Genomic DNA, 18,735 nt, shown 5'->3' with positions numbered 1-18,735 from the left:
ATATCCTTTTCCATCTTTATAAATTTATATTACCTTGTTACGCAGGTCTTTTGACAGTTCTTTTCTGCTCCTCATGGCTCAGTATCATGGCTCAGTATCTAGCCTGCTCTGTTCATCCAAGTGAGAGCTTAAAAAACTAATTGACCATTTATACACAGACACTGATTTTATAGAAAACACAACAAACTGTGCCCCCTATTAAAAATATAAAATGGTGTTTATTGAAAAACATGTACAATTTGTGTGAAAAAAATACAAAAATAATTACTACCACAAAGGCTGGTGGCAGAATGTTATCCATGGAAAGGGTTAAAATACTAGCATTTGGAATACCTTGGGGTGTCTAGTTTTCAAAAATATATGGCTTGAAGGGGTAAATTGAATAAGCCGGCTTGAAAGATGGCCCTATTAGGATATGGAGGCAGTAGGACCAGATGTAAAGGTTCCAAGCTAAAAAATGTGCACTTTCTAAATGTGGCATTGTACCCATTCATGTGGGGTATCACTGTACTCGGGAGATATTGCTGAATACATATTGGGGTGTTGTGTGACAGTGACATACACCAGGAGCTGTAAAACCATACCTGAAGCACAATTTTAGTGATAAAAAAACACACAATAAATTACTACCACAAAGTAGTGCATGGAAGGGTTAAAATACCTTGAGGTGTCTAGTTTTCAAAAATGTATGGTCTGGTGGGGTAAATTGCATTGGCCAGCTTCAAAGATATCCGAAATAACATATGGGGCAGAAAAAATGATTTTGAAATGCTTGGGCTGGGGGAGAATGTGTGTATGTGGGTAAGTAACTGGCTCAGTGATAGGAAACAGAGGGTGGTTATTAATGGTACATACTCTGAGTGGGTGACTGTTGCTAGTGGGGTACCACAGGGGTCAGTTTTGGGTCCTATTCTTTTTAATATATTTATTAATGACCTTGTAGAGGGATTGTATAGTAAAGTATCAATCTTTGCAGACAATACTAAGCTCTGTAACGTGGTTAACACAATAGAGGACAGTGCACGATTACAAATGGATCTGCCTAGGTTGGAGGCTTGGGCTGGGATGTGGCAGATGAGTTCAACACAGATAAATGTAAGGTTATGCACATGAGGAAGAAAAATCCAGGGTGGGAATATGTATTAAATGGGAAAACACTGGGGACGACTGACATGGAAAAGGACTTGGGAGTTTTAGTTAACAGTAAATTTACCTGTAGCGACCAGTGTCAGGCAGCTGCTGCTAAGGCAAATAAAATCATGGGGTGCATTAAAAGGGGCATAGATGCCCACGGCAAGGAAATAATTCTACCACTGTACAAGTCACTAGTCAGACCACACATGGAATACTGTGTACAGTACTGGGCACCAGTGTACAAGAAAGATAAAGTGGAGCTGGAGAGGGTACAAAGACGGGCAACCAGAGTAATAAGGGGAATGGAAGGACTACAGTACTCAGAAAGATTATCAGAATTAGGGTTATTTAGTTTGGAAAAAAGACGGCTTAGCGGGGACTTAATAACTATGTATAAATATATAAGGGGGCAGTACAGAGATCACTCCCAGGACCTATTTATACACAGGACTGTATCTATAACAAGGGGACATCCCTGTACGGCTGGAGGAAAGAAGGTTTCTACACCAGCACAGACGGGGGTTCTTTACAGTAAGAGCGGTGAGATTATGGAACTCTCTGCCAGAGGAAGTGGTAATGGTAAAATCAATAAAAGAGTTCAAAAGGAGCCTGGACTTGTTTCTTGAAAGCAATAATATTACAAGTTATGGATATTAGGGACAGAACGTTGATCCAGGGATTTATTCTGATCGCCATATTTGGAGTCGGGAAGGAATTTTCCCCCTGGTATGGGGCAATTGGCATCTGCTTCATAAGGGTTTTTTGCCTTCCTCTGGATCAACACAGTAGGGACACAATATGTATATAGGTTGAGCTTGATGGACTTTGGTCTTTTTTCAACCTTATGAACTATGTTACTATGTTACTAAAACGCAACATTTTGCCCAATAACTTGCAAAAAAAAGTCTGATTATTATTTTTTTTTTAATTTTTCATATTTTATTAATTTTTTTTATAGGAAATTAGATAATATGATCAAAAAAATCTGAACAAAGCCCTTCTTGTCCCAAAAAAACAATATGTAACTTGTGTGGGTACACTAAATGAGTGAGGAGAAAATTACATCTAAACACGAGCAGCACAAAAGTGTTAAAACAGCCTTGGTCCCAAAGGGTACAAAAGGTAAAAAACAGCCTGGTCCTTAAGGGATTAAAGTTCAAATGAATATTACTTTTTCAACTACATCCCTGTTCTAAGTGATAATGAAAATTCTATTTGTAGCAACCATGACTTGTCTTTAATAACATTTTTTATTCACCTACAATTAATAGATTTGGTTTCTGAAAATAATTTTATGTTCTGTTTTTACACAGGTATCCTTTTTTTTATTCATTATTTTTGTGGTGTACACCATGCTTCCATTCAATATGCGAGATGCAATAATCGCCAGTGTTCTGACCTCAGCATCCCATACAGTAGTGCTTAGCGTTTACCTATCTACTTCAGGAGATGGGAAGGACCATTTGGTGTGGCAGGTATGTGTCGTATTTTAAAAATATTTGCTTACAATTAAGGAACATAACAGATTAATAAATCGCTACGACAAACAGTAGGTCTATGTATGTTGAACCTGAGACAGAGTTATAAATCATTCACATTTGAAGAAGTCCTCCCAAATATCTACTTAATCTAGCATCGGAGCAAGACCTCTCTCATTCTTGGTGATCTAGTGGAGTGACTGAAAACTTCAGGTTACAGTTGCCAACAATATTGTACTAAATGTGTTTTCAGCTCAGGCTACTGAATGCTGGGATATGACATCATATGTGCATTAAAAAACTCTGAAGATCACACATCTATAAGCTCTAATGCTATTAAAATAACACATGCCAGTTAACCCAAATAAGTTAAAACTGTAACAGTCTTAATATTTTAAGTTGTTTAATGTCCAATTTGAATAGTTCTTCTATACAGTTTTTAAGTGTTATGATAAATCTTATTTCTAATAAATCTACTTGTATCCTACTAGTTTTCTACCAACCTCCTGTTTGGCTCTGTATAAAAAAGTCTAAATAAAGTACATCTACTGAATTCCCTGGTCTATATTCACACTGGTTATCTTATTGAAAACAACAGGAAATTTGTCTTGACCATATAGTATATGTAATTGCTGCTAAGATTCTGTCCTGAATATCTGAAAATATTTTTTCCCTGTTTTGTTCACATTCACATGTATTAATATTGAGACATTAGATTAGATGCAGAAACCATTTGCAAAGATGCTAAAAATGATATTTAGGATACTTTAGATTAAATTATTTACATTAATGAAGATTTTTTTTAGATTGGATGATGTTATGGTAAATTGACATGCCACTATCTGTTATGGCATATAAACTAAGAATATTATAAATATAGCATCCATGTATTACATACAGTATGTTAATATTACCAATATATTTTCTTTCCAGTGATCCAGAGGTAGGCAAAGCCCAGTTGATCACTTCAGCACTCGGTAGAATTAAAAAATAAAATTTTTCCAGTAAATGTATTTTTTCTTCAGAAAATACCATAACGTACCCAGAGGCAACATCAGTATCCACAGTCATCATCTCTGTAGACCTTTTCACTCTGATCTTTTGAGGGTTATGTATAAAAAGTATTTATGGTCTCCCATGCTGATTGGACCATTATTTTGTTTGCTAATGTGATAAAAGCAGTTTTAAAATCTTTGCCCGTATCAATTTTCATAACCTTCTCTGCTGCCCTAACGGATGCCTGTTTACTTTAGCCATGGGGTGAAAATTTACTTTGAGAGTACTTTTTTCTTTACTTCATTACATATATGTTTTGTGATGACATCACTGTCTATGTTCCTCTTTTCAAATAAAATGTTGTTGACTGGGATTCGAAACACTTCATATCTGAAAAATCTTTTTATTTTGTATTGGTTGTCTTATGTTCTGCTACCAAAGCTGTATAGTCCACATACTCTTTGCCATGCTATACTAAACTAGTATACCTATTTTAAATATGTTAAAAGAAATAAGTAAATGTCGGAGAGCTATGGTGGGAAAATGGGTTGAAAGTGAATAAGGCATGATAAAAATGATAGACTGATGTATTTCATTTTATTCCTTATGGGTGTCTGGGTGTTTAGGCATTTGGAAACAGGCCAGTGCTATTCTCAATATTTATACTGTGCTTTACAAATGACAACTACTTTTCTGCACATGTGCCTGATAAATAACAGGAAAGGTTTCCAGCCTGGACATTCTAGCATGCACCATACTGTTTTTTGGCAAGCAAAAATATGCAGCATCCTAGATTATAAAGCAGATTTCACCATAAACAAGGGTTAATGTGTTCTGCCTGATAGTATAGTGATACTATGGAGATGTACATGGAAATGTAATTTTAAATTACATATAAAGTATTTAGAATGCAAAAAAACCTTGTTGATGACCCACGAATATTGTCCGTTCCTGTGTTCGGTTCGGGCGAATATTCGTGTACATTCTTCGTGTTCATTCTTTTGTTTTCTTCGGGTTTTTTTGCCGTTTTTTGTAGAAGGGGATAATACGGGGTTAACGTGGTACGCACAACACAGCAGGCTCCAGGATTTTAAAGGTCTGTACGAGCAACTATATTGGTCGCTGGCAGGGGCCTCCTCTGCCATCAACCAATGAAGTTCACCAATTGATTGATGCCAGAGGAGGCCCCTGCAGGTGACTAATTGAGTTGCTCGCATCGCCCTTTAACTCCTGAAGGCGAACCTACGGGTTTCCCTCCCGTAAACCCCTGCAATGCTGCGTAGATAAGGTAGGTTAGATAGGGAAGGGACCAGCGAGATTAGAAAACAAAGATGAACACGAAGATTCTTCGTGTTGTGTGTCTTCATCTTCCTATTCGTTTTGCCACCGCCATGTTCGTATGTTCGGTATTCGGGCTGAACAACGAAAACGCACCCTTTGTGTGCGTTTTCATGTTCGCCTGAATACGAATACACAAGTCTAATGAATTGTAATCCATTTTATAGGAATCCCATCCATCCTAAAGCTATGCATTATCCAGCTCCAAGGCATACATCTTTTGAATTGTGTTTACAAACATAATTAAGAATGTGTTCACTAAAAATTAAAACAATGATGATCACAATTGGATTTGTCAATTTACTTTTCTCTCGCAGAAAAATGTCAAGGTTGCGCGGTGACCAGTGAACTTTCTAATGAAAAAGTATAGACTTAAAGCAATGCTACATAAGAAACACATACAGTACTGCAGAAAGACATGTTATAGAAAGTTAGAAAAACAAAATGTGGCTGCAAAATGTGGCTAGATGTGTGTCTGCCAGTGCCTGCTCAGGCCCTCTACCCTACTCCTTCCTTACTCTGAGGAATCATTTAACCAGACATATTAGTGTCAATATCCAAATTCTAAATTCATCATGACTGTTCTGTACTGTATTATTGTTAAATTAAAACGGAATGCATGCACTGGGTTAAAGCAACTTTTTTGTTTCATTCTATCAAAGTGACAGCAGATAAGAACCGTTAGGCCCATACAGTCTATTTTTCCTTAATATTTCCTGATGTTACCATTAAACCTTTGCCCCTGTATCTTATGACTATGTCCTCTTGTTGTTGTAGTATTTCCCCTTAAATAAACTCCCTTTCTTTACCTTGTTGATTCCCTTTAAGTATTTAAATGTTTCTATCATATCCCCCCTGTCTTTTTTCCAGGCTATATAGGTTAAGATCCTTTAACCTGTCCTGGTAAGGTTTATCTTGTAATCCATAAACCATTTTAGTAGCCCTTCTCTGCACTTTCTCCAACGTTTCTATATCCTTCTGGAGATACGCTCTCCAGTACTGTACACAATACTCCAAGTGAGGTCTCACCAGTGATCTGTACAACGGCATGAGAACTTCCCTCTTCCTACTGCTAATACCTCTCCCTATACAACCAAGCATTCTGCTAGCATTACCTGCTGCTCTACTGCATTGTCTACCTACCGTTAAATCCTCAGAAATAAGTACCCCTAAATCCCTGTCCTCGCACGTTGAGGTTAGTACAGTATCAAATATTCTATACTCTGCCCTTGGGTTTTTGGGTGTTCCCGCTGACATTGGGGGCGTTCTCACTGATGTCAGTGGGAAACACCCCCATCTAGAGGGAAAATGGGCGGGAGTGGGGCGTGTCAAGACTCCGCTCCCGCGATCCAGAGGATTCAGGTGTTGAGAGTTCCCAGGCATGCTTATGCCTATGTTCCAACCTTTGTCACACCTGTGTACTCATTAATCCTCATACAATGCTCATGTACATTTTTAATTGTTTTTTACAACTTTCTTAAGAGAGCAGGGGGCTCCAGATATCATTATGTCTACTGATCTACACATACATTTGAATCTGTGTGTTAAAGTTGCTTTGGGATCAAGCCATGCTCTTGTGCGTTTGGCAATACCCCAGGGTACTTACACTGTATGAATGTCTAGCATATTTCTAGTCTGCACATAGTCATCACATTAAAGGGAGCGTAATTAAAATAATGTATAGGATAATCATTTGCTGTGAAATTAGTCAGCTATGTAATTTGTTAGTCAGTATAACCAAAAAGCTTACTTGTCATTTTGAGCAAATATCTTAAAAAGTGCAGATTTTTTTTTCTATGATAAATTGGGAAATACATAGGCAGTTTTTTGTGTTCTCATGATTAATGAAAAGTTGTTCCAGGTGACTTATTAAACAGCTATCTGAAGAATTATATACATATCCTGGTTCTCCAGTGCATAATATTACAATAGGACATGCCTCCCAACTGTCCACTTTGAGCATCCCCTGAGCTCTACCCCTGTCCCCTTTTCTGGACAGAGGTAGAGCCCAGCTGGGAAATCAGGATTAAGGAGTGCAATCCCGTGGTAAATTGCAGCAAATATGGTCAAAGCAGTCAAAGAAGTGGTTTTGTGTTGCATGGCATATACACTATATCTGGTGGTAAGGGCCCTCATTTCAACTGAGGGATAGTGCAGGCTGTCAAAACTGGTCAAAACGTGCCATAAAATTGCCGAACACTTTCAATGCAGTGTGAAAGCGGGTCTACCCAAGCACCATCTACTTCAGGACATAAAAACCTGCTGGAACTCCACCCTGGACATCATGGAAAAGATCCATGGGCTCTGCACTTGGGCAGAAAGGACTGGGCATTAATTTTGCAGGTAGTGGTGTTCTTGAAAACGCTTGGAATCTTCTTCCTCACACTGAGGGGTCAATTCTGTAAACGTTTTTCTTATTTTAAAGTCAGGCCTGCACTGTGGGCCTGGATGTGTCTGCAACAGCCACTCATTCATTTTTCTAAAGGGATCTATTCGCTCATTTTGTAAAAATCTTGGGTGAAATTTGGTTCTGTACAATGTGTCTGCCAGTGCTTGCCCAGGCCCTGTGCCCTACTGCCGCGCTCCTGACGATCTACCGATGATCTCCTTCCTTAATCTGAGGAATCTATTCTTTACATGTTTTTAGTAATGTACCGTGGGGCTGGATGTGCCTGTCTGCTAGTGCATGCCAACTGCCTTACTAATGCTGCCTTTTCACCTTGATAAATCTAATGGATCAGTTCATTAAAATGGTCCAGTCTTTGGAGCAATTCAATCCCATAGTGTGGTGCTGGGTGTGTCTATCTATTGGTGTAGTGCTGCTGTTGCTGGTGGGGGTGGTCTTTGTGATGCACAATCTAGTCTGGATATCTTCCTTGAGATGCTACTCCAGTAAGTGACAAGTGAGTCCAGAAGGTTGCAGGGGCCTTTAAATTTCATCCAAAACAAATGGTTAGGAGACAAAGTTAATTATCTGAAAGCAAACAGGGCAAAAACAAAAAAATGATTTTGCTTGCTGTGTAAGTATAATATATTTGTCTCTCTCTCTCATATATACAATAGAAGGGATTAGTCAAGAGCATTTTCAAAATTGTAAACATTTTATTTTGTATAGATTTATTTTTTATAATTTTCCTTGGAAGGCTAAGGGTGTTAGACAGTGGAACTACTTCCTCACTTTGAATTAACCCAATACCAAGTCTTAGCTGCTTACCAACGAGCAAAGTATCAGAGGAGCGACAGAATAACAAAGTCAGAAATTAAGGTAGAATGAATAACCAGCGAGACTGAGAATAGCCAGGTCACTGTATACTTGCATTCAGACAAGATACGATATTGTAGAGAGGCCAGGAATTAGTCAAATGTTGATACATGAAAAAGGCCACAGCAAGATGATTATATCCCAGCTCAGGATAAACTACTCATTGAATGACCCATAAAATACTAGACGTTTGTCGTTTGAAAAGGAATTTCTTGTGACATCCTGTTACCCAATACATTTTAAATTAAACATTATCAATCAATTTGGGGTTGATTGGCAACTCAAACATAATCTTTCTACTATCAAGTTGTTCAAAAAATAGTCCATTATAAACTTGCACACAACTTGACTATCGACTTACCTTAAGCCTAAACCACATTTGAGTTATATATTCTGATTTGGCCACACTACGATGGCCTAGAGACCTTGGCAGAACAACACAGAGGATGCTTTCTCTGCGGCTTTGCCAGAGGCAGAACAAAAGATCTCCCCTCACCAGCCCTGTCCCTGCAGGGGCAGGAAGCCAGACGCTGATGTCTGACACCCTGCCAGGTCTCTCCAGAGATAGACTAAATTGTCTGTCCCTGGAGGAGCAGGGCCAGTTGGGAAAACCATGCATCTGCCCCTAACTGGCCCCAAATAAAGGGATTACAAGTTCAGTTAATACAGACTTTTGTTCCACCTCTGCCTTTGCAATACATGCCAGCTATTGATGTTGAGCACTGGGATATTCTGGCACTCAGCATTGAAGCCGCTTGCTTTTGCAATTCTCCAGCTGTGATCCATGGGGATCTTCTGGCCACTTGAACCATCTTCAACACAGTGTGTTGAAACAATATAGACACACGTCTTCTCCCAGGGTGACTCATAACATTTCCAGTTGACTGAAACATTTTAATTATTGCCCTGGTGGTGGAAATTGGCATTTTCAAGGGAGGTTGGCCAATGTGTGACCTAATATTTATACCCTGTTTAAAAAAAAAGGCAAATTTGCTGTTCCTAGTCACCCAGGAGTGCTATAAAAAATAAAATATCAATGGAAATATACTTGAAATATTTTTTTCTCATATGAATTCATAGAGGTGCCAATAATTGTGCCAAACATAATTTAACATTTTCCTTCAGTAGGATTAATGTCAATAATTATTTAACTTACTGTATTCAGGAGAAAATGTGTGCATGTGCTTTTAAAGCTTCAAAAAAACACAAACATGCAAGGTTGAATAACCTTGGTGCTGGTTGTCATCATCTGAAAAATATTACAATTATATAAGCAATAAAGTCCTACCAGAAATACATGTTTTATACATCGTGTCCTATTTCTTGGTCTGATTTCTATTTTATTCATTAATTAATCCCACTGGGTCCCTTGGAGACGGCCTATGGTGTGACATTTGTATGACAGTAGCCTTGCAAGTATTTTGTAGCAAAGACATATCAGATTAAAAGCAGCATGTGGCTACAATGACTGAAAAAGGCATTAATATTAACCCAGTCATAACAGGATAAACCAAATTTGCTTGTTATAGTTATTGTTGGAAGTAGGAAAAAACACAATGCAACGTGCCTGTAACCTAATAATTAATTGTGTTTATGTGTTCCCTAGAGACCTAAAAAAGGAATTCCCAATATTTTTGACATTTTTTATTGTCAGTAGAGTACCTAGGAATAGGTGACAACAGGTGACAACCTGTGGCTAGTAGATGCCATTTGCTGCATCGATATTTATGTAATTATATAATTTACTGTGTCATGTGACCAAAATCCACAAAGGATAACTTTATTGATAACTACCCCTCACTTTAATTTACTTATCAATTATAGACATGATCATTCTGTGATTGACTCATAGCAAAATCCAATCAAAGTAAGAAGATACAATAAAACTAAGTAGGGGTCAAGTTACCTCTCTGGAGTATATAGTTATCCTTCTGGCACTTCTGATCAGTACTGGAGTGGCCTTCTGGCACACTAGGCAAACTCCTGGTGGACCTCTGACCTACAGTGGTTCATATTCACCCCATCTGTTGCTCCAGAAGCAGACTGGGTGCTGTGGCTGAATATGCCTGACTGTGTGCTGGCCTTAAATTATCACAGGAGAGAAGTCAGATACCATGTATCAGAATGTAACCAAAACCAAATCAGGAGGCAAACACAAGATCACTGAAAAACAATAGGGAACAATGTCAGATGTGGAAACAACACCCCACATACATACCGTATTGGCTCGGATATAGGCCGCACCCGAATATAGGCCGCACCCTAAAAGTTTGGTGCTTTTTTAAAGAAAAAGTTTTGTAATAGATATGCTGCCACTCTGTCCCTCCCACCCCCTAGATATGCTGCCACTCTCCCCCCCGAGATATGCTGCCACTCTGTCCTCCCCCCTGAGATATTCTGCCACTGTCCCCCCCAAGATATGCTGCCACTCTGTCCTCCCTCCCGAGATATGCTGCCACTGCCCCCCCGAGATATGCTGCCACTGCCCCCCCGAGATATGCTGTCACTCTGCCCCCCCCCAGACTTACCAGAGCACCGGAAGTTGTATACACGTATTGCGTAGATGTCCCCCGCCGGCCCCGCAAGACACCTGGGAGTCTGCTCTGGTAAGTCTTGGGGGCAGAGGTAAAACGCATCGTGCAGATGTTCACCGGCTGCGGCGATGCACGTAAACAACCTCCGCTGCCGGCACATCTGCACGACCTGCTTTAACAATCTCCCTTGCCGGGACTCCCCTCTTGGAGTGCAGCCTAACAAGCATTTGTGAGGTAAGGCACTGTTGGGCGAGAAGGCCTAGCTCTCAAAGATGTTCTGTGGGGTTAGGGTCAGTGTGCAAGGTGAGTTTCTTCAGACCAAGCTCAAAAATCCATGTCTATATGGACCTTGCTTTGTGCACAAGGATACAATAATGCTGGGACAGGAAAAAACCTTCCCCAAACTGGTGCCACAAAGTTGGAAACATATATTTGTCTTAAATGCCTTTGTATGCTGTAGCATTAACATTACCTTTCACTGGAGCTAAGGGGCCTAGCTCAAACCCTGAGAAAAAAATCCCCACAACATTATCCCTCCACCAAATTGAACAGTAGGCACTATGCATTCCAGTAGATAGAGCTCTCCTGGCATCTCCCATATTTGTCAATCAAACTTCTAGATAGCGAAGCATGATTTATCATTCCAGAGAAAACTTGACATTACTTAAGTATGACTGATTGACAACTCTACATGCAAAAGAGAAACCTGCAACCTAAGGTTGCTACCTAGCTGGTATTTTACCAGCACAGCCAGTAACCAGCCCTTTGAAGCCAGTGCCAGCAAACTAAAATACCAGCAATGCAAAGATGGTATTTATTTCCTTTGTGATGAATGGGACCGGGGGTCAATCTTCATCAAAAGGAGGGGCTCCCTCTTCAGCTGCCAGCACCAATAGAGACATAGGTAAGGGACTTTTTTGACATCTACCGCCTCTCTCCTTCTCCCACCCACTCCACCAGTTGCCTCTGTTTCGACACACCTCATCTTTTCGATCCTGCTTCCTTTGGTCTGGCCCACCCCTTTTGTATCTGCTGGAAATCCTAGCTCTGCTCAAGGTAATAGGGAGTGTGTTTGATGGCTTGGTGCGATAGGTGTGGGGTATGATGGATGTGGGTCGTGAAGGCTGAATTTGTGGTAATAAGTGGTGTGATGTTTCGGTGTAATAGAAGTGAGATGTGTTGGGTGTGAGGTGTGATGGAAGTGAGGTATGGTAGGTATAAGAGTTGTTATGTGTAAAAAAGAAAGAAAGAGAGGTAGAAATGAACAGATAAGAGGAGAAGAGAGGATAAAATGAAACAAGATTCAGAGATGAAAGAGGTAGTGAAAAGAAAGTAATTGCACAATATAGAAATCATGCTGCTCTTGCTGTAACTGCATTCATGGGCTGCTAAGAATAAGAGATGTAGGAAATGCAATGGACCAATTTGAAGTGACATCCAGAAAATAAATGGTAAAGGAAATAGAAGTTGGATGTGAATCTAAATGTGAAGATTAACTATTGCTTGGATCAGTGTCACAGTGGCCAGACACTAATGACAGTTGGCGTGTGGAACTCCCTGTGATGGGGACGTTTATCAAATTTAAGATTGACACAGGGGCAGATATCTCTGTTATGTCTGAAAAAAACTTTAAAACTTTACCAAAAAATACCTTGGAAGCAAGTAGAACATGTGTCAATGCCCCAGATGGAGTGTGTAGACTGTGTGGGCAGATTCCTTACCCACAGTGTGAATAAGTCAAGTCATTTAACCTTATGCCTCTATGTGATAAGAGGTCAGGGTGGTAACAACCTCCTTAACTACACCATGGCTTGTAGATTAGGCTTTGTCTCTATAATTAATGGAATACAGAGTGACATGCTCGGGGACATGCCTTATTAAATTGTGAACCAGTACTGAGTCCTGAGACCTGATGCTGTCTAGTACAGTTAGTGTAAGGCACGTACCGTCCGGCTCCTGGTCCCGGTCACCAGCTCGGGCAGCGCGTTCTACACTCCCCGCGTCCACGCGGGGAGCCGGGGAACGCGTCGGCGACGCGGTCCAGGTCCCCATGGCGCCGCCCTAAGTCCTCCTCCTCCTGCTAACTGTGTGGAGGAGGGAGGGGGAGGAGTGGAGATAGAGGCTTCCCCTGGAGGGGCGGCACCTCTGGTGCCGTCTCATAGGAAAGAGGTGGTTGGGGGCGGTACGGAGGGTGGAGATCTAGACGTGACGTCAGACGCCACGTCTGAGATCTCTATAAAACCTCCAAGCTCCCTTATGTCGGCGCTCAGATATTCTGAGACGCTCTGTACCCTACACAGCGTCCCCAGTTCTGTGCTCCTCAACCTATTTGTATCCTGTTTGACCCTATATGTTGCCTGACCATTGCTTGTGACCTGACTACGCTATTTTTGATTGCTGCCTGCACCTGATCCCTGCCTGTGACCTGACTACGCTATTGATTGCTGCCTGAACCTGATCTCTGCCTGTGACCTGACTTCGTTATTTGTGTGCTGCCTCTACCTGATTTATTTTATCGTGCCCTATCTTCACTACTCTGGACTGTTCCTTATACCTCCAGTAGTCCTGCATTCTACTCCTTGTTGGATACTGTTTCCTATTTTGCTTAAGAAAGAGGCCGACCTGTAGTGTATGCAGGCTCAAAGCATAATTGAGGCAATAAAAAAAGCCATATACACACAGTGCCAGGTGTAGATTCAGCAGTACCACATACCTCTAGAGTCTCAGTCTAGAAAAAGTTCCAATATACAGCAAATAAAGTGATAGATAATGTGCCTAGTGGCTTTCTGTTCCGCCTAATAGATACAGAAAACCAGTATGCCCAAATTGAGAGTCTAGCAGGCGTGTGGGCCTGCGAGCGATTAGAATGATATCTGGTGGCCCTGGATTGCTTCAGCCTGGGAAAAGATTGCAAGCACCTGGTGCCTCTGATTAACTCATTTGATCTGGATAAGCTTTCTGAGGTTCCGTGTCCAAGCCATACACATGCCTGGGAAGAAAATGGTGGTAGGTGACACTCTATCTAGACTTCCCTTGGAGGATAGTGCTCTGACTGCAATGAGGTCCAAATGTTTGTGGACTCTGTTACGTCCTTATGTCTGCTCTCAGAAGCAAGACTGGAGAAAATCAAACTAGAAACTTTGTGGGACTTTTACAGTGTTGTAAAGTTCATTTGGAAGAGTTGGCCTAGCTGCTGGTTCGTCTGTGTGTCCCTAAGTAGGTACTATACTCTTTGAGGTGGAATGCCTGAGTGCACATGGCAAAGGATTGCCGCTGGTCAGAGTGAAGATGGACAAGGAAAAGACCCCTGCTACTGTTGTGTGTCACTGGCAAGACACTTGTTCATATATAGTACAGACTGAGACGGGTGCTGTAATTCGTAGGAACCGCAGGCATCTCTGAGCCATTACAAATGTAATGGTCTCCCCTACCTCCAATAACATCAAGACAACTTCCATCAACGGAGTGGTGAAAACTCCAATCTGTTACAGGAACATGGACTGGCTACTGTTTAGTTTAGTTTTGTTAATAAAGCAGTTGCCAGCAGATCTACTGGAGTGTATATTTTATGACAGATGATGTGTTTAGCGGTATGGCTAGGACCAGGATTTTAACAAAACAAGGATGTGACTATGTGACATATTGATAGGAAATTACTAAAGTGAGTAAGACATTTAAAAGAAGAATGTTTCTCAATTTTCACAATTATTAAACACATGCACTTTTTGGGCTGTAGAACACACCTGTGAATCCTGAGCTTCTAAGGGACGTTAGCTGGTGAGATAGCTGAAGTGGTAAATGCCCCTGGCTGCAGAGACTAGTTAAACCTCATGGCTGCAGGTTGAAATCCTGACAGGTTCAACTCAGCCCTTCATCCTTCTGCGGTTGATAAATCAGTACCGTTCATTGGATTTGGTTAATTCCTGAGAGTGTGTGCTAAAAGTGCTTTGAGTCCAACTGGGAGAGAGACACTATAAAAATACTAGGTGTCATCAGTGTAGTGTAGTGTGGCTCTGTGATGCACAGCAAACACTCTAAGGTATTACAAAGAGAATAGTTAGGGGGTTATAAAAAATGGACACAAAGGCTTAGAACCTAAAAGGTCACTTGAAAGTTTTGCAGCTGTTGTGGCTAGCATTTGGCATTCAAAGTGCTAACATTTTTCATGGTTTTCAGCCAAACACATGGATGGCTGAGAATCATGAAATGTGGATTCAACAGCAGCTGCAGCACCAATCCATAATAATAAATAAAATAACATATGCCAGTTGTTGAGTACTCACATTCCCATAATACGCAACATATCAGACTAGACATTAAGTCTCAACAGCTGGAGTAGTAACTAACCCTAACTGCAATAGACGTTTGATATAAACTACCATGTGTCTGCAGCATGCAAACTGTGTCTCTGCCCAAACATTGTCTCTGCCAACTCTGTGCCTGTGAAGAAGCAGCTACCAGAGAGGAAGAGAGCAGACCAAACCACTCTGACAGCAGGGAATGAACAACATTAAATAAAATGCTACACTCCCCTGACAAATATTCTACTGTTTCTCCCTCCTCTGGTGATTTAGAGCTTAAGCAGCGATCAGTGGAAGGAAAGTACCGGTACTTCTGTTCTAGAGAATACATTTGCAAGAACTACTGATGTAGTCTTCCTTTAAACAAGAACAATGCATATAATACAACACCACTAAAGAGAAAGGAAAAAGGTTCCATTCTTAATGTCCAGTATAACATTATTAGCAGTAAAAAAAACATGTTATTGCAACAACTGGATATATCTAATGAACTTGGAAACCTAATATCCAACACTTTAAAAGAGTAGAACATATTTCAGTCTGAACCCTCAAATCACACCAACCAACATTTTAGGTTTTTATTAGATACTTGTTTGTTTAAAGAAGCATGATGCTTCTCAGCAAGTTTTGCGTTGTAAAACCAAACATTGTCTACAAATATTTTTCCCTTTCAAATTTCCCTTTTGGCTATAAATGCTATTATTTCATAGGAAGCAATGGGAATGAACATGGTGTTATTAATTTGTTATTAATCTTTTGTGAATATGACATTAAAGACTTGCACTTAAAAGTATGCCTTCAGCAACATGAGTAGTGAATAGAATGGTTATATAATTAGGTCACAGCTGGGTCAGCCTCTGCCCTGCTTACAGTTTACCGCTCCTATGAATCTGCTAGTTGCCCAAAGGTAAAACGGAAATTCTAATAATTCCAGATGAAAATTAGAACAGGATAGTAAATTATACTGAACATGATTGAAAAACAATTTTAATACTATGTGTTTGTGTGTGTATTTATACTATATATATATATATATATATATATATATATATATATATATATATATATATACACACATATATAAACAACTTATTTTTTGTGCTAGTATTTTGATACAATAAAGCAAGTGAGCAGACTGAGATACATCTCATTTTGTGTAGTTGTCCAAAAAACAAGTACACAATTTTATTTGAACACATGTATGTATATTATTTTATTATATATACAATATACAAATATATTTAGTGTTTATCTTATAACAAACAGGGAAGGACTGGCCTAACGGGATATTCTGGGGCAGGGGCAAAAGATATTTGTGCACAGGTTTAAACTCTTTACACTCCCACTGCGTGTCTGGTCAGCTGGATATGACATCATAACCGGCACAGCGATGACTGGCAGACAGGCCTAGCAAGACTACACTACGGACTGCTAGACTCCAAGGACAGTGAGGAATATATTTGAATGAATATGAAGTGAGTCATGTAAAGGGAAGGGTATGAAGATGATGAGTAAATAATGGTGAGTGGGTATAAATATGATGAGTTATATTAGGGAGTCATGAAGATTGAGATACAATATGATAATACTAGGGGTAGAAATGATGGTGAGGAAGAATATGATGATGATGAGGATGGGGTTTGTTAATATGGTGGTTGTGGATGGAAAATAATTATGATGTTGGGGTATGACGATCGGAGGGTCAGGGTAGAGGATGTGGCTGGAAGCTCCGCCATTTTGCCCTAAGATAACACTGTGTAAAGTTCCGCCAAAATTGCAGAGCTTCTATGACATCCTCTCTCCTGTGAGCATCAGACACCAAACTAATTCTTTGTACGAAAAAGAATGGGCCAAAAGTAAACCGAAAAATTTGTCTAAATCATTTTTGGCCCATTTGCACATACAGTGGATTTAAAAAGTCTACACACCCCTTGATTTTATTGGAGCAATCAGTCTCTTCTTTGCAAAAGCGCTCCAAATACACACAAAAAAAAAGCCGCTTTGACAGCCTGTATTTTGGGCGCGAATTTGCTTCACTTGTCTGCTGACTCCATGTGCTAAGTTGCTGCACGTCTTCAGGCCTGCCTATTACTAGTTACTGTCTGTAATTTATTTAGTGGTGGTGGTGGGGTTTAGTTAGGTGGGGAGGGGGAACGGGCTGTGGGTTTTATCCTTTTTGCATTTTTACTTGTTTGTGCTGTTTTATTTTTTTAATTTTCCGTATGTGCCATTCTGCTCGCATTGCATTGCCTGCACTATTGTTTATAATTATATATCCTTTATTTTGCTAGATACACTTGAGGTGCTGTGTTTGGTTGTGATATACCCTGCTAGAAAGTGTTATTATTGGCTATTCCTACAACTTGTGCCTTCCTAAGGCGTTTCTTTTTTCCTTTTTATTTCTCATTTGTATTACTATTGGAGGGGGTCTCCTGTTCTGTAATTATCTTCACATGGATAAATATATGGATCCTCCGTCCAAGTCATCTACCAGGCAAGGCAGAGAAAAGTCTCCGGCAGCCCTTAAGCATGTGGTCCGAACCACAATAGCGGAAGCTAAACCTGCTCCAGAACTCTCTTCAACAGACCCTTTGACAGCTCAGGACCTAATTACTGTACTCTCTCTGCTCCTGGATTCTAAATTGAGCAAATTATCATCGATAATTGAGTCCATCTATTCTGTTCTATCTGAGTTGGTTTCTCAGGGACAGAGGATTACCACATTGGAAACGAGAGTGTCTGAAATTGAGGATGGCAAAGTGTCTGTGGCTGCATCGGTCTCAGAAGGCCCTGCTTCTGAGCTTGCAGGAGCGGATTGATGATCTGGAAAACCGCAGCAGGCGTAATAACCTCTGTCTTGTGGGGTTACCCGAAGCAATCAAGAGTGCGCCGTTTTAAAATTTTGTCACGGACTGGCTTCTCAAATCTCTGGGGGTTGTTGTCCCTCAAGGTCAGCTAGTGATTGAAAGAGTCCATCATGTGGGTCAGGGGCCTGCTTCTCGCACCTCCCGTCCTAGAGCAGTGATCTTCCAAGTTATGAATTATACCGACAAAGTTAAAATCTTGGATGCATACAGGAAGGCTTCGTCTTTGCAGTACAACAATCATAAGCCTTTGTTGTTACAGGATTTCTAGGCTGCAGTCTCGGCTAAACAGCGGCAGTATTCACGGGAAATGTACGGAGCTCCACAATAAGCGTGTGAAGTTTGCTCTCCTCTACCCGGTCACTTAGGGTCACATGTGAGGGAAGGTCCTCTTTTTTCGACACCCTAGAGGCGGCTAAATATTTTCTACATGGAAAGGCTGTCACTGCTTCTTCTCTGGTCCTGGATCCTGTTTCTTCCGGGGCCCCCTCCCCTATTCCTTCTCATTATCGCTCTTTATCTCGTTCCTCTCATCTGCTTCACCTAAACTGAGGGATCTGGGAGCATGGTTGGTGTGGTGGTGGTGAATTTCCTGTCTGCTGTTTTTTGACAATCCACCATCCTACATTTAATATGTTTTATTTGTTCAGCTGTTTTTTTGTTTTCATTGTATTTGTTTCTGTTCCTAGGCATGTGGTTGTCATGCCTTGTTTTGGTTTAAAACTGCAAAATAGGAGAAGTGTAACCGTTTATTTTTTCAAGTTTTTCTACGTGTATTGACCTACGGGCGCTATGGAGGTCTCACTGGGACTCTCCTAGGCCACAGAA

At 40.5% G+C, this 18,735-nt stretch overlaps 1 protein-coding gene across 1 annotated transcript in view; it reads left to right on the top strand.

The window, feature by feature from the left end:
• Positions 1–18,735, top strand: part of ADCY2 (adenylate cyclase 2) — a 276,856-nt gene that overhangs the window by 99,665 nt on the left and 158,456 nt on the right. The window contains exon 3 of the mRNA XM_053467615.1: positions 2,448–2,609. Within this exon, the coding sequence (XP_053323590.1) occupies positions 2,448–2,609 (162 nt within the window). The remainder of the gene's footprint in view (positions 1–2,447; positions 2,610–18,735) is intronic.

The sequence above is a fragment of the Spea bombifrons genome, chromosome 5 (genome assembly GCF_027358695.1).
Source record: "Spea bombifrons isolate aSpeBom1 chromosome 5, aSpeBom1.2.pri, whole genome shotgun sequence".
Lineage (NCBI taxonomy): Eukaryota > Metazoa > Chordata > Amphibia > Anura > Pelobatidae > Spea > Spea bombifrons.
This window is presented reverse-complemented; position numbering and strand designations above follow the sequence as displayed.